The sequence below is a fragment of the Schistocerca gregaria genome, chromosome X, assembly GCF_023897955.1.
Source record: "Schistocerca gregaria isolate iqSchGreg1 chromosome X, iqSchGreg1.2, whole genome shotgun sequence".
NCBI lineage: Eukaryota > Metazoa > Arthropoda > Insecta > Orthoptera > Acrididae > Schistocerca > Schistocerca gregaria.
This window is the reverse complement of record NC_064931.1, coordinates 530713121-530726135: the sequence shown is the minus strand read 5'-3', so window position 1 is coordinate 530726135 and position 13015 is coordinate 530713121. Positions and strand designations below refer to the sequence as shown.

General features: G+C 39.5%; 1 protein-coding gene across 3 annotated transcripts in view; it reads left to right on the top strand.

Moving 5' to 3' along the window:
* LOC126298867 (WD and tetratricopeptide repeats protein 1-like) overlaps nt 1-13015 on the top strand; it is a 214222-nt gene that overhangs the window by 77452 nt on the left and 123755 nt on the right. For all 3 annotated transcript variants that reach the window (XM_049990378.1, XM_049990380.1, XM_049990379.1), the window contains exons 6-7: nt 2836-3034; nt 3137-3224. In XM_049990378.1, coding sequence (XP_049846335.1) covers nt 2836-3034; nt 3137-3224 — 287 coding nt within the window. The remainder of the gene's footprint in view (nt 1-2835; nt 3035-3136; nt 3225-13015) is intronic.

Below are 13015 nucleotides of genomic sequence, written 5' to 3'. Positions count from 1 at the left end.
CAGAACTCTATTGTAGACACCCACAAAAATGCAAGAAGTGTGTCTGATAAATTAGATTAACACACAGAGACTCAGAAACCAAATTACCAAAGCATACAAGTGAGACTAAATAATTAGCTCCCATTTAGAAACTTAAAATATGTCACAATATTGGTTTACTTTCCAACACAAACGAAAGCGTGAAAACTGTGTCTGTTAAATATTAAATTAACATGCTGAAATTTAAAACTACGCTACCAGAGTACATAGATGAAACTATATAATTTGCTCCTGGTTAGGAACTTCTAAAATGTCACAAAATCAGATACTTCTCTGCTGTTGCTTGTGTTTTGGTCAGCTGCTGCTGCCATGCTACAAATGGCACTTTTATTATTTATTGTTTGGTCACTCATACTTATAGAAACCACACAGGCTGAAAAACTCAACTGGCTATGGCAGTTTAATGTAAAGTATTCTTAAATAGTACTAATTTTATCAAGTTTAGGTACTATTCCATCTTGTGTGATAATAAGACCCAAGTTTTTTTTTTTTTTTATTTTTTTCTCCTAGGTTCAGATTTCTTTAGATTCACTGTGACCACAATCTGTTAATACTTGTATAATTGTTTGCAGATTCTCTTCCCATGTTCCAGTGCAATTAGATGTCATCTGTGTATGCAGTAATTAAACTTGCCGGATGTTACCCTATCTTTTATTAGATTTCCAAATCATCACATTCCACCTTTAAGATTTAGTTGTTACTGCTGACATCCAAAACAAAATTATCTTCCCTGTACTTCTCATTTACTACGAACTGTGGGTTGTTTTATTGACTTGTCAACCTTTCTATTAACTCCAAACCTAATATGTAGTTTTCTTCTTTCTTCTACAGCATTTCTCCTAGGTTGCATATCAGATACTTTACAAAATATGGTATACTTTCATTTTATTTTCGTATGGTGTTCCCTGAATCACAACCATTTCTGTTGAAAATACTTTGAGCAACATTAACACTGTTTTTAACTGTTTTCTTATTTTCATGTTTTCTGAGCCAAGTCATTGGCTTCCATCACATTTTTCCTGTTTCTCTTCATTAACTTTTGTTAACAATATTGTCTTAGGAATTGATTTCACATGTGCCAAGTTCTGGTACCTCTTTGATCTTGACTTGTGTGATCTCAATAATGATCAGACATATGTTAGAACACTTCAATCTTCAAATACAAGAACTGTGGATAGTGAAGGGTTATGTGTAAAATTCAGAACAGTTAGTACTTTAGCATCTGTTGTAAACACTTTGCTTACCTCGATACTGACATTGCTCTGCTGTGGGAAGGAGTTCAAAGACACGTGTCAGCTGTAGTAAGAAGAACAACAGGAACCTCCAGTGGCAGCCTACTTCTATCTCACGTCTCGGGCCTTACATTTCTGATGATGAACAAGGTGCTGCTGTCACTGTTAACATCTGAATGTTATATCAACATGTTAATAAACATTTCCAGCTCCAAGACTCCATACATTTTCAAAACTTGATGTCCAGCACGCCTGGTTTTAACAAGATGGAGTTATTTGCAAACTGCTTGCTATGGCGGCAGGAAAACATTTGTTGGAGGATGACGTGATTTCAAGGAATGCTAACATCGTCTGGTTGCCTCAGTCTTCTTACTTTTCAGTCTGTAATTTTCCTTCATGGAGGTATCTGAAGAGTGTCATTTACCACACTAGACAGGGAACAGTAGATGAGATCAAGACACAGATTAAAGAGGATATCACCACTATCCCGGGTGACACATTTCACTACTCTTTGTAAAACCTACAGAGTTGGCTTACAGAATGTCAACACCAAAATGGACAGATTTAACTAATGTAATTTTGGAAAAAAAGATACCTAATGCAATTTCCAATCCTGTTCAACATATTTTGAACTTCAAATAAATTTTTGTAGTGTTCCTTAATTTTTTCCTTATTTTATCTAATTATTTCAAAATTGCCCATTTCTCTTTGCCACTCTTTATTAAGTGTGATGTAACATTACAAGAAAAACCATTGTGATATTTGCCTGAAGCAATTTCAAGATACCTTAATTAGGATAGCTTGACTTAAACCAGGGTAAATTCACTAAGATTGAAGCACTTCTTCGCGCCACTTCCTGTTCTCCTCCAATGTCACCCTCCCTTCCCCTTTGTAAATAGTTTTTGTCATTAATTTTAGCTATTTTTACATATTCAAACCCGTGATTATTTTCAATATTGGTGCCATTATGTACAGACTTAGTAGTATATTATGAGACTTATTGAATAACATATTTCACAGGTTACACTGTAAAATGTGACTGAGTAGATTTTAAATTTAACAGAATTGTGAATTGTCAGTTTGGACCAAGAACTACCATTTGGGAATAGGTGGCTACAGCTGCACAGGATTCATCCAATTTAAGTTTAAGTGCTACATTTAGTTTATTGTCAACCCCATGAGTGCTGTTACTGCTAGACTGCATTACAGAAAAAGATAGTGGTAAGATAGGTAATTTTTTAATAATTTCAAAAACATTAGAATATTAATACATAATTAGTAAACCAATTGTGATTCAATGACCTAAGAAAATAACACTAACTATTAGAATTGTCAGATTTGGACTTTGTGTTAACTTGTAGAATTTGTATTTCAGCCTACCATCAAACTGATTGGTATATTACAATATAAGTTATACAAAAATTGGACTAGTGACAATTATATGAGCACTATAACAATATTAGACCCTGGACTTAAAAGTTGTTTGAATATGTAACAACATAATGATGTGAAATCAAAAGATTGAAATGATTTTTTGATATCTTATTATTTTCTTATTTTCTAGGCAGTTTGATCTTCGCACATCTCATGTCTGTAGTGGCACGGTTAATAATCTGTTAGTCAATCTTGCTAACCATGCTGGCCGTGAAGCTGAAGCTAAATGTGTAGCTATCAATCCTCTGAGGGAAGAGCTATTAGCTGTAGGAGCAAATGATCCATTCATTAGAGTCTACGATCGCAGAATGATCAAATTGTTAAATAAGGTCAGGTTCCCTCTGCTACTTTCTCTGAAGTACTCATGCTTTCTACTGTGAGTTGCATTGTGATAAGTATAAAAAAATAAAAATGAACTATTACATTTTCAGGATGTTCGAGTGCCGATGGGAAATCGGGCCCCAGGTGCAGAGGTTCCAGATAATCTTGTACAAGGATGTGTGACATACTTTGTTGCAGGTAATTTGTAGACCAGCACATGGAGGAAATGTAATACAATAACTGAATGAATCCGTAAATGTGTTACGCCATATGACTAAATTAATGGTGTTGTACAACTGGGTGCTAGATTTTAAAGCTGTAACTGTAAGAAACTGTAAACATAGCAAGTAATTCTAACTACCCTTGTACCATTTTACTGCCTACATTTTACAATACCACTTAGCCTGATGATAGACACATGCCAACACACATGTAGGGTAAAAGAATGGACTCACAAAATTGCAGACCAATATCCCTAACTTTGGTTTGCTGCAGAATCGTTGAACATATTCTCAGTTCAAATATGTTAAACTTTCTTAAGACTGAGAAGGTTATGTCCACAAATCAGCATGGTTGTAGAAAGCATCACTCATGCAAAACTCAGCATGCCCTATTCTCAAATGATTTACTATGAATTTCAAATGAAGGGCAGTGGGTTGGTTCCATATTTCTAGATTTCCGGAGAGCATTTGACATGGTGCCCCATAGCAGGCTGGTAATGAAGATATGAGTGTGTGAAGTAAGTTTACATTTATGTGAATACACTCCTGGAAATTGAAATAAGAACACTGTGAATTCATTGTCCCAGGAAGGGGAAACTTTATTGACACATTCCTGGGGTCAGATACATCACATGATCACACTGACAGAACCACAGGCACATAGACACAGGCGACAGAGCATGCACAATGTCGGCACAAGTACAGTGTATATCCACCTTTCGCAGCAATGCAGCCTGCTATTCTCCCATGGAGATGATCGTAGAGATGCTGGATGTAGTCCTGTGGAACGGCTTGCCATGCCATTTCCACCTGGCGCCTCAGCTGGACCAGCGTTCGTGCTGGACGTGCAGACCGCGTGAGACGATGCTTCATCCAGTCCCAAACATGCCCAATGGGGGACAGATCCGGAGATCTTGCTGGCCAGGGTAGTTGACTTACACCTTCTAGAGCACGTTGGGTGGCACGGGATACATGCGGACGTGCATTGTCCTGTTGGAACAGCAAGTTCCCTTGCCGGTCTAGGAATGGTAGAACGATGGGTTCGATGACGGTTTGGATGTACCGTGCACTATTCAGTGTCCCCTCGACGATGACCAGAGGTGTACGGCCAGTGTAGGAGATCGCTCCCCACACCATGATGCCGGGTGTTGGCCCTGTGTGCTTCGGTCGTATGCAGTCCTGATTGTGGCGCTCACCTGCACGGCGCCAAACACGCATACGACCATCATTGGCACCAAGGCAGAAGCGACTCTCATTGCTGAAGACGACACGTCTCCATTCGTCCCTCCATTCACACCTGTCGCGACACCACTGGAGGCGGGCTGCACGATATTGGGGCGTGAGCGGAAGACGGCCTAACGGTGTGCGGGACCGTAGCCCAGCTTCATGGAGACGCTTGCGAATGGTCCTCGCCGATACCCCAGGAGCAACAGTGCCCCTAATTTGCTGGGAAAAGGCAGTGCGGTCCCCTACGGCACTGCGTAGGATCCTATGGTCTTGGCGTGCATCCGTGCGTTGCTGCGGTCCGGTCCCAGGTCGACGGGCACGTGCACCTTCCGCCGACCTCTGGCGACAACATCGATGTAATGTGGAGACTTCACACCCCACGTGTTGAGCAATTCGGCGGTACGTCCACCCGGCCTCCCGCATGCCCACTATACACCCTCGCTCAAAGTCCGTCGATTGCACATACGGTTCACGTCCACGCTGTCGCGGCATGCTACCAGTGTTAAAGACTGCAATGGAGCTCCGTATGCCATGGCAAACTGGCTGACACTGACGGCGGCGATGCACAAATGCTGCGCAGCTAGCGCCATTCGACGGCCAACACCGCGGTTCCTGGTGTGTCTGCTGTGCCGTGCGTGTGATCATTGCCTGTACAGCCCTCTCGCAGTGTCCGGAGCAAGTATGGTGGGTCTGACACACCGGTGTCAATGTGTTCTTTTTTCCATTTCCAGGAGTGTAGTTCAAAGACTTCTTAAGTAATAGAACCCAGTATGTCGTCCTTGACGGCAAGTGTTCATCACAGACAAGGGTATCATCAGGAGGGCAGACGGTGCGAGCAGCAATCTGTGGTTGTTTTGCTAATGATGCTGTAGTGTACAGTAAGGTGTTGAAGTTGAGTGACTGTAGGAAAATGTGAGATGAATGGCAGCTAGCTCTGAATGTGGAAAAATGTAAGTTAATGTGGATGAGTAGGAAGAACATACTTGTGATGATCGTGTACTGTATTACTAGTGTCCTGCTTAACACAGTCAAGTCGTTTAAATATCTGGGATTAACGTTGCAAAGCGATGCGAAGTGGAACGAGCATGTGAAAACTGTGGTAGGGAAGGCAAATGGTCGACTTCGGTTTATAGGGAGAATTTCAGGAATGAGTGGTTGCTTCTGTAAAGGAGATCGCATATAGGATGCTGCTGAGACCTATTCTTGCGTACTGCTCAAGTGTTTGGGATCTGTACCAGGTAAGATTGAATCAAGGCATTGAAGCAATTCAGAGGTGGGCTGCTAGATTTGTTACTGGTAGGTTCGAACCACAAGTAAGTGTTGCAGAGGTGCTGCAGGGACTCAAATTGGAATCTCTGGAACCAAGGTGATTTTCTTTTCAAGAAACACTATCAAGAAGGTTTAGAGAACCGGCATTTGAAGCTGTCTACCACATGATTGCACTGCCACCAACATACGTAGCACATAAGGACCACAAAGATAAGATACGAGGAATTAGGCATGGAATGGTGGCTTGTGAAGTATCGATGTTGATGTAGAAACAAGATTTCTTGTAAATTGTCAATCAACACACTATTGTGTAACTCTAAAAACCAACTGATGGTTACACTGTTGCTGTGGGTATTGTACAAAGGGCATTCAAAAAGTTTTGCACAGTCGTCTCTTTTTTTTATTTTTTGCGGGAGGAGAATGAAATCTCTTGTGAACATACTTGGAACATGTAGCTATACATTGAGCCTATTCAATATAGCCTCCATCGCCTTTGAAGCAGCTGGCCCTACATTCTTTCCATGATGTAAATGCACTTCGGTAAAATTCTGGGGATTGACTTTTACATCATCGCTTGACACAGGAAATAGGGTCTGTCTCACTATCAAATGTTTTACTGTGCTGGTGGGCCTTCAGACAACCAAAGAGATAAAAATCAGATGGAAGCAAGTCCGGGCTGTTGGGAGAATGAGGAACAATTTTCCAGCCCATTTTCCTGATTTTCTCCTGCATCATAAGGGTTGCATGGGGTTTTGCATTGTCATGGTGTAGTCTGATGAGATGACCCTGAAGCTGTGGTTTTTGGGTCTTGATGGCATGTCACAGCTTGTCCAGTGACAAACAGTAACTGTCCTAGTTAATTGTGGAGCCAGGTTCCTAAAAGTAAATGAAAATGACACCATACTGATGCCAGAAGAAGGAGGGCGTTACCTTTCGGCCTGCTGTTTGTGAAAGTCTTGGTTTCTTCTTTCGAGGGGAACCCAGATGACACCACTCAATGGATTGGGTTTTTCTCTCAGGTTCAGACAAAACCAACCATATTTCATCCTTGATAATGACGCTGCCAAAACACTGTTTCCACTCTTCAGTCGTGAGACCCTCACACACATTCTTCCTCGTTGTTTTCATTTCTCTTGTCAATAATCTAGGCAACCAATGTGCAAAGATTTTTCTGTACTATAGTGACTGTACCAGTGATACCACAGTACCCAATGACAAACGAGTCACTTCACCAAGCTGTCGTGTCATCACACATCTGTTATTTTGGATGATTTGATCAGTGGTCTCCTTATTGACCTCATTCACTGCCATCTATGGTCTGCTGAATTGTGGATTGCCCAGTATAGAGAAATCACTGTCTTTAAACCTCTCCAACCACCGCTGCATACTGCTATGATCCACTGTGTCCTCCCCATAAACAGGGAGCAACTTCCTGTGAATTGCTGTGACAGAGTCATTCCCGGTCTTGAAGGGGAACTCCATCACCGACCGTTGTCGCAACCTGACATCTACTTCTTGGCCCATTATGGCTCACCTGTAAATAAAAGAAAATACTTTTTGTATACCAACTTATAGCTAAATGTTCCAAGTATCTTCACAAAGAATTTCATTCTCCTCCTGCAAAAAATAAAAAAATAGAGATGACTGTGCAAAACTTTCTGAATGCCCTTTGTATACAGCAGTTTTCTTATGGTTTTACACAAAAGTTTATGTAATCACCCTTATTAGTTGTGTGTTCATCAGTTGCACATTACCTTTGTCATGAATTTGTGGAATTAATGGAAATGTTATGACGTTATTAACACGCAGTGACACTCATTTCTATGTGTGTAGGTCCTTGAATATAATGCACTGTTGTTTGAAAATCAAAACTAATCTATGAAGATTGTAAGAGTTATCTGCATTCCAAAAAAAAAAATGTTAGAGCATGGTGAGTGATTTCATTCAGCAAAAGAAAAAGTCTTTACTTTTTTGAAGGTGAACTAAATAGTAATATAGGAGTCGATACTCAGGAAAATCCACCTATCGCTCCTTTTTGAAACTGAATCGTAAGTTTAGATTACGTTTTTTTTAACCCTTTGGCTACTGGAGGTGCACCCTCTGCTTGGCACGCTGCAGCCTGCAGCCTTATTTGGCTACCTGTGCCGAGTGCCTGTTCCTCAAGCTGCAACCTGAGTCGGAGTGACCCATGCTGTCCCATCTGCCCTGTGCTAAATATTTCTGGTGTACCTACGACTCCAGGTGAAGCACTACTGTGTCCTCTCATGGCTGATACAGAATAAATGCTTCTATGTGGATGAATTACTGCAGAATCAAACTGATTCATTAAAACTATTTTCCATTATTAAGAATTATATCTTGCTTGTAGTTTTTTTCATGATTTATGTAGCTTATGCCGAAAGCCACGTTATCGTTAGATTTACCTCATTACTGTACTGTTCTTTCTTACATATCTAAATAAACATCTGCATTTCTCTATGGGTCCCTCACTCTACGAACTCAAGAATGAATAAAATAAGCCGTAGATTACATATTACTGTACATTGTTTTTGTTGTTCAAATGACGTATTTCGTCGTTTCTAGGATGATTCATATCACACAACAACATCAGAATTTACTGTGAGCAACGGTGAGAACAATTTTACTTCATTTTGTTAAACTTGTTTTGTGATGTGTTTAGAAATTTCACATGGCCTACTATTTGTTTCTGAGAATACAACAAACTGAGTGCTTACTCGGCTGCAGTCAGACACTTTACCTGTAGTGGGTACACTGTGTAAAGTGTTCCATCCAGGAACAGATACAGCTGTCCTTTGCTGGTGGTAATCAGTGCTCTTATAATTTGGAATAGCAGGAAATGATTGTCTGCCACAGATCTTTTATTTTTAATCATTGTACATAAGAATTCAACACATTTTCCAACTTTTGAGAGCTGTGAAATTTCTGTCTTTTTGTTAGCACATTAAATTCACTTATAGATTCAAAGTCATGAACTGTAAATTTGGGAGTTCCTTTTACACTTTGTAAATGTGTGTTCCATCCTTCTCTTTGATCCGGGCTTTGGACCAGCACTGGCAAAGTTAAATTGCTGGTAGCATTGTTGCATTCGTTCTGTGCTGTGATTAGCAATTTGTTTTTTGTGGTAATTTTCAAAACAAGGTATGACACACAATGGTATGTTGCAAGTTTTACATTCATACTTGCTTTTCCGTTTCCAACAAACCATGCATGTATGTGTTAGCGTACTTTTCTTGGAATGCTCACTTGTTATAATGTTTGGAAAATGCCTTCCCACAAACCTTAGAGGATTATCATCAGAACACCTTCCCCTGCCAGCTTTTCTGTGCTCTGATCCATACATTTCTGTAAGTTCTCTTACGAGAGACAGATGAAACTGTGCTATCTACATTTTACAATGTGTTACTGACCTGCGCAGGACATGAGTGTTTAAAACACACAGATCGAGAACACGAAGAAAGAACTTCTTATACCATTTTGTTGTTTTCCCTATACATCCAACAGAGCTAAGCAGCACATCAGATGGTCAACTGCTCCCATATTCAAGTTATAATCTACAATGCTTTGCGGTCTCGTAATTTTCTCTCCAGTATTCTTGTCAGTCTTTCCCGTGTCAATCATTCATGTGGTGTTACATGTGGTCAACATCCACACTTCTCTTTTCTCACACCACTTTATAGTAAGTATAATATTAGTACACATAAACTGGATATCATGTCATTTCAGTTCTTCTGAAATTTCAAGATGTTACTTCTGTTCCTATGGACAGTACCACATGCATTAGTCCGATGACTGTGAAAGCAGGAAAATAAGTGTGAGCTTGAATACCACTTACTGAGCTAGAGGGTATGTCCCCATTCTAAATAGGGTTCAAATGGCTCTGAGCACTATGGGACTTAACATCTGTGGTCATCAGTCCCCTAGAACTTAGAACTACTTAAACCTAACTAACCTAAGGCCATCACACACATACATTCCCGAGGCAGGATTCGAACCTGTGACCTTAGCAGTCGCGCGGTTCCGGACTGAAGCGCCTAGAACCGCTCGGCCACCAGCAGCCGGCGTTCTAAATAGGGCTTCATTAGTATTGCCACTATGTCATCACTGTTCCTCAAATTGTGGAACTCAGTTTCTGTTCATGTCCCTGTATAAATAATCAAATCGAAGACTTAGTTAGTCTTACAATCACGTAACACAAATATTTTCATTCTGTATCCACTCCGTTTCGATGGCGTGAATTGTCTGAAAGATAAGCGTCCTTTGAATAATAACAAACTTTCATCAATGCAGAGTTTCTGATGTGGATTAAATGCTCAATGGAAAGCTGTACAAACTTCATCATCAATGTTCCTAATTTTGAATAATCTATCTTCTCCAGTATTGGCAGAGTTGTCACCGAAATGTAACAGTCTCATAAGTAACAAGTAGTGGTCTCTTGACTTCAGTTCACTAAAAACTGAAGTATTTAGAACATCATCTGTGGTCCAGTATTTCTTAATTTTCAATTTTTAAACGTGGGGCATCAGAAGACAAACAGCTATGAAATGATACAGTTCTTCACATTCCATAGCTTTCCACTTCGATATTTTTAGACTGCACTGATTCTGGAGTGTTCTCTTGGTGAATAAGTAAAACCAATTCATTTTGTCAGTTGCAGATTTCATCAGTTCTTCTGTAAACAATAACATGAAAACTGACATAAATTCCCTATTTGACACACATGGCCCAATAGTGTATAATCAAATGCGTGATTGACTGGCCGAAAATGATTTTCTTTCCAGTCAAATTTATCGCTAAGATGTGATTTCTTTATCTTCGTTTCAATATCACTTTCTGAGTCTTCAGATTCAGAACAACTAACATCTCTTGTTGAAACATGAGACTGCATTGACACCCCTGCTGATGTGGATGGTGTATTTTTATTTATTTATTATTTCATTTCATGTTCCGTAGATCCTGGTAGCAAGTGGATCGCAAGGATATAGAACGTGTCAGATTCTACATAGTTCACATATAACTTGTGTAAATACAATAAAAAGATACAATATAAATAAAAATCAACTAAACAGCAGCACAATCAATTAACAGAAAATTTGTTTTTCACATGTTAATGATGAGTAACATATATATGATATGGAATGTGTCAGATTGTACACAGCTGAAATATATCTTACATAAATAAAAGATACAATGTAAATAAGATGTCAGCTAAACAACAGCACCTTCGGTTAAAAGAACATTTTTATTTCACATGTTAAGGATGTGCAATATAAACAGGAGTCAAGATAAACTAAATATTCCAAAGGAAATGCAAGAATACCAATAAATGATTGTCATATGCCTATGATAGTACTCAAAATAAAATTAATTATTCTAAGTTTACAACACTTACAAATTTGGTGATTACATACATTTTCTTTCGCATATTCATCAACTGTACAAAAAGATTTCTCTGTCAGGTACACCTTCAGAGTTTTTTTTGAATGCTGGCAATCTTTTGTGAAGGCATTTTGTGTGTGGTGGGAGAGCATCAAACGGCTTAATGCTGGAGTAATAAGCTCCCCTTTTAAGCCACAGGGAGGCTTTTCAGTTAAGTTTGCAGACTGTTACTGGTTCTTGGGTTATAATCATGAAATTGGCTGTTATCTTTGTAGATAGAAGGGTTTTTACAGACAAAAGTCAAGAAAGAAAAGCTATATTGTGAGGAGGTGGTAAGGATCCCCATCTTTCGAAACAAGTGCCTGCAAGAGTGCCTGTGATGGACACCACTCATTATTCTAATGGCTTTTTTTTGTGCAGTGAAAATTTTCTTTGCAAGAGGTTGGTTTCCCCAGAATATAATAGAACATGACATTAATGAATGAAAATAGCTGAAGCACAAAGCCTTAATCGTGCCTACGTCATCCACTGAAGCCATAACCTGTAGTGCAAATATTGCTGAGCTAAGTGTTTTATAAAGATGAAGAATGTGTGCTTTTTTATCTGTATTGAGTGTGAGACCATGTGAAGAAAACCAGTTTACACTATAATTGAAAACTTTATTCGTAGTTTGTACAAGATTGTTGTCTGTAAAATTGTCAATTAGAATTGTAGTGTCATCTGCAAAAAGTGTAAACTTACTGTTTGTATCAGAACAAAGTGGTAGATCATTAATGAAGATGACAAATAGCAGTGGACCAAAAACAGAGCCTTATGGCACACCACAACATACTGAGTTCCACTGCCGGCCGGAGTGGCCGAGCGGTTCTAGGCGCTACAGTCTGGAACTGCGCGACCGCTATTGTCGCAGGTTTGAATCCTGCCTCGGGCATGGATGTGTGTGATGTCCTTAGGTTAGTTAGGTTCAAGTAGTTCTAAGTTCTAGGGGACTGATGCCCACAGCACTTACGTCCCATAGTGCTCAGAACCATTTGAACTGAGCCCCACTCAGATGAGGCAGGTTCTCTGGATTGGCCATTCAGCATTACAGTATGCTTTCGTTCCTTCGGGTATGATTGGAGCCACAAACCAATGGTACCACCCAAACCATAACATTCTGCCTTTTTCAAAAGGATTCAATGGTTTACACAATCAAAGGCTTTTGAGAGGTCACAAGAAATACCTACTGGAGACATTTTTTTTGTTGATGGCTTCCAGAACTTGGTTGATGAAAGAGAATACTGCTTGTTCTGTAGAAAGACCAGCACGTAATCCAAACTGACTCTTGTTTAGGATATTGTGGAAGCTAAAGTGATTGACAATCAACCTGTGCATGAGTTTCTCAAGAATTTTTGAATATATGGTTAAGAGGGAGATTAGGTGATAGTTTGTAACATTGTTTTTCTCACCTTTTTTAAAGAGTGGTATCACTACAGCTAGTCTTAGCCTGTTGGGGACTATTCCTTCATGCAGAGATGTATTGAATATGTTGCATAATACTGGACTTACATATTTATAGCAATATTTCACAATTTTACAGGCAATATTGTCCATACCAACAGGCTTTTTATATTTTTTAACGAGTTAATAATTCTTCCAATCTCTTTTACTGTAACATGAGGTAAGGATAGTTGTGAGGGTCTATTATTGATAGATTTCTGTAGAAGAGCCAATGACTCGCCCACAGAAACTTTAAGCCTGTCTTCTCTGCTGCTGACGAAAAGTGCCTGTTGAAGATTTCTGCAACCATTTCAGATTTCTTTACAATATTGGTACCTTGTTTAATTTCAATGGATGTCCTGTTTCCCATTTTTTTGCCATTTCCCTCTTTATTAC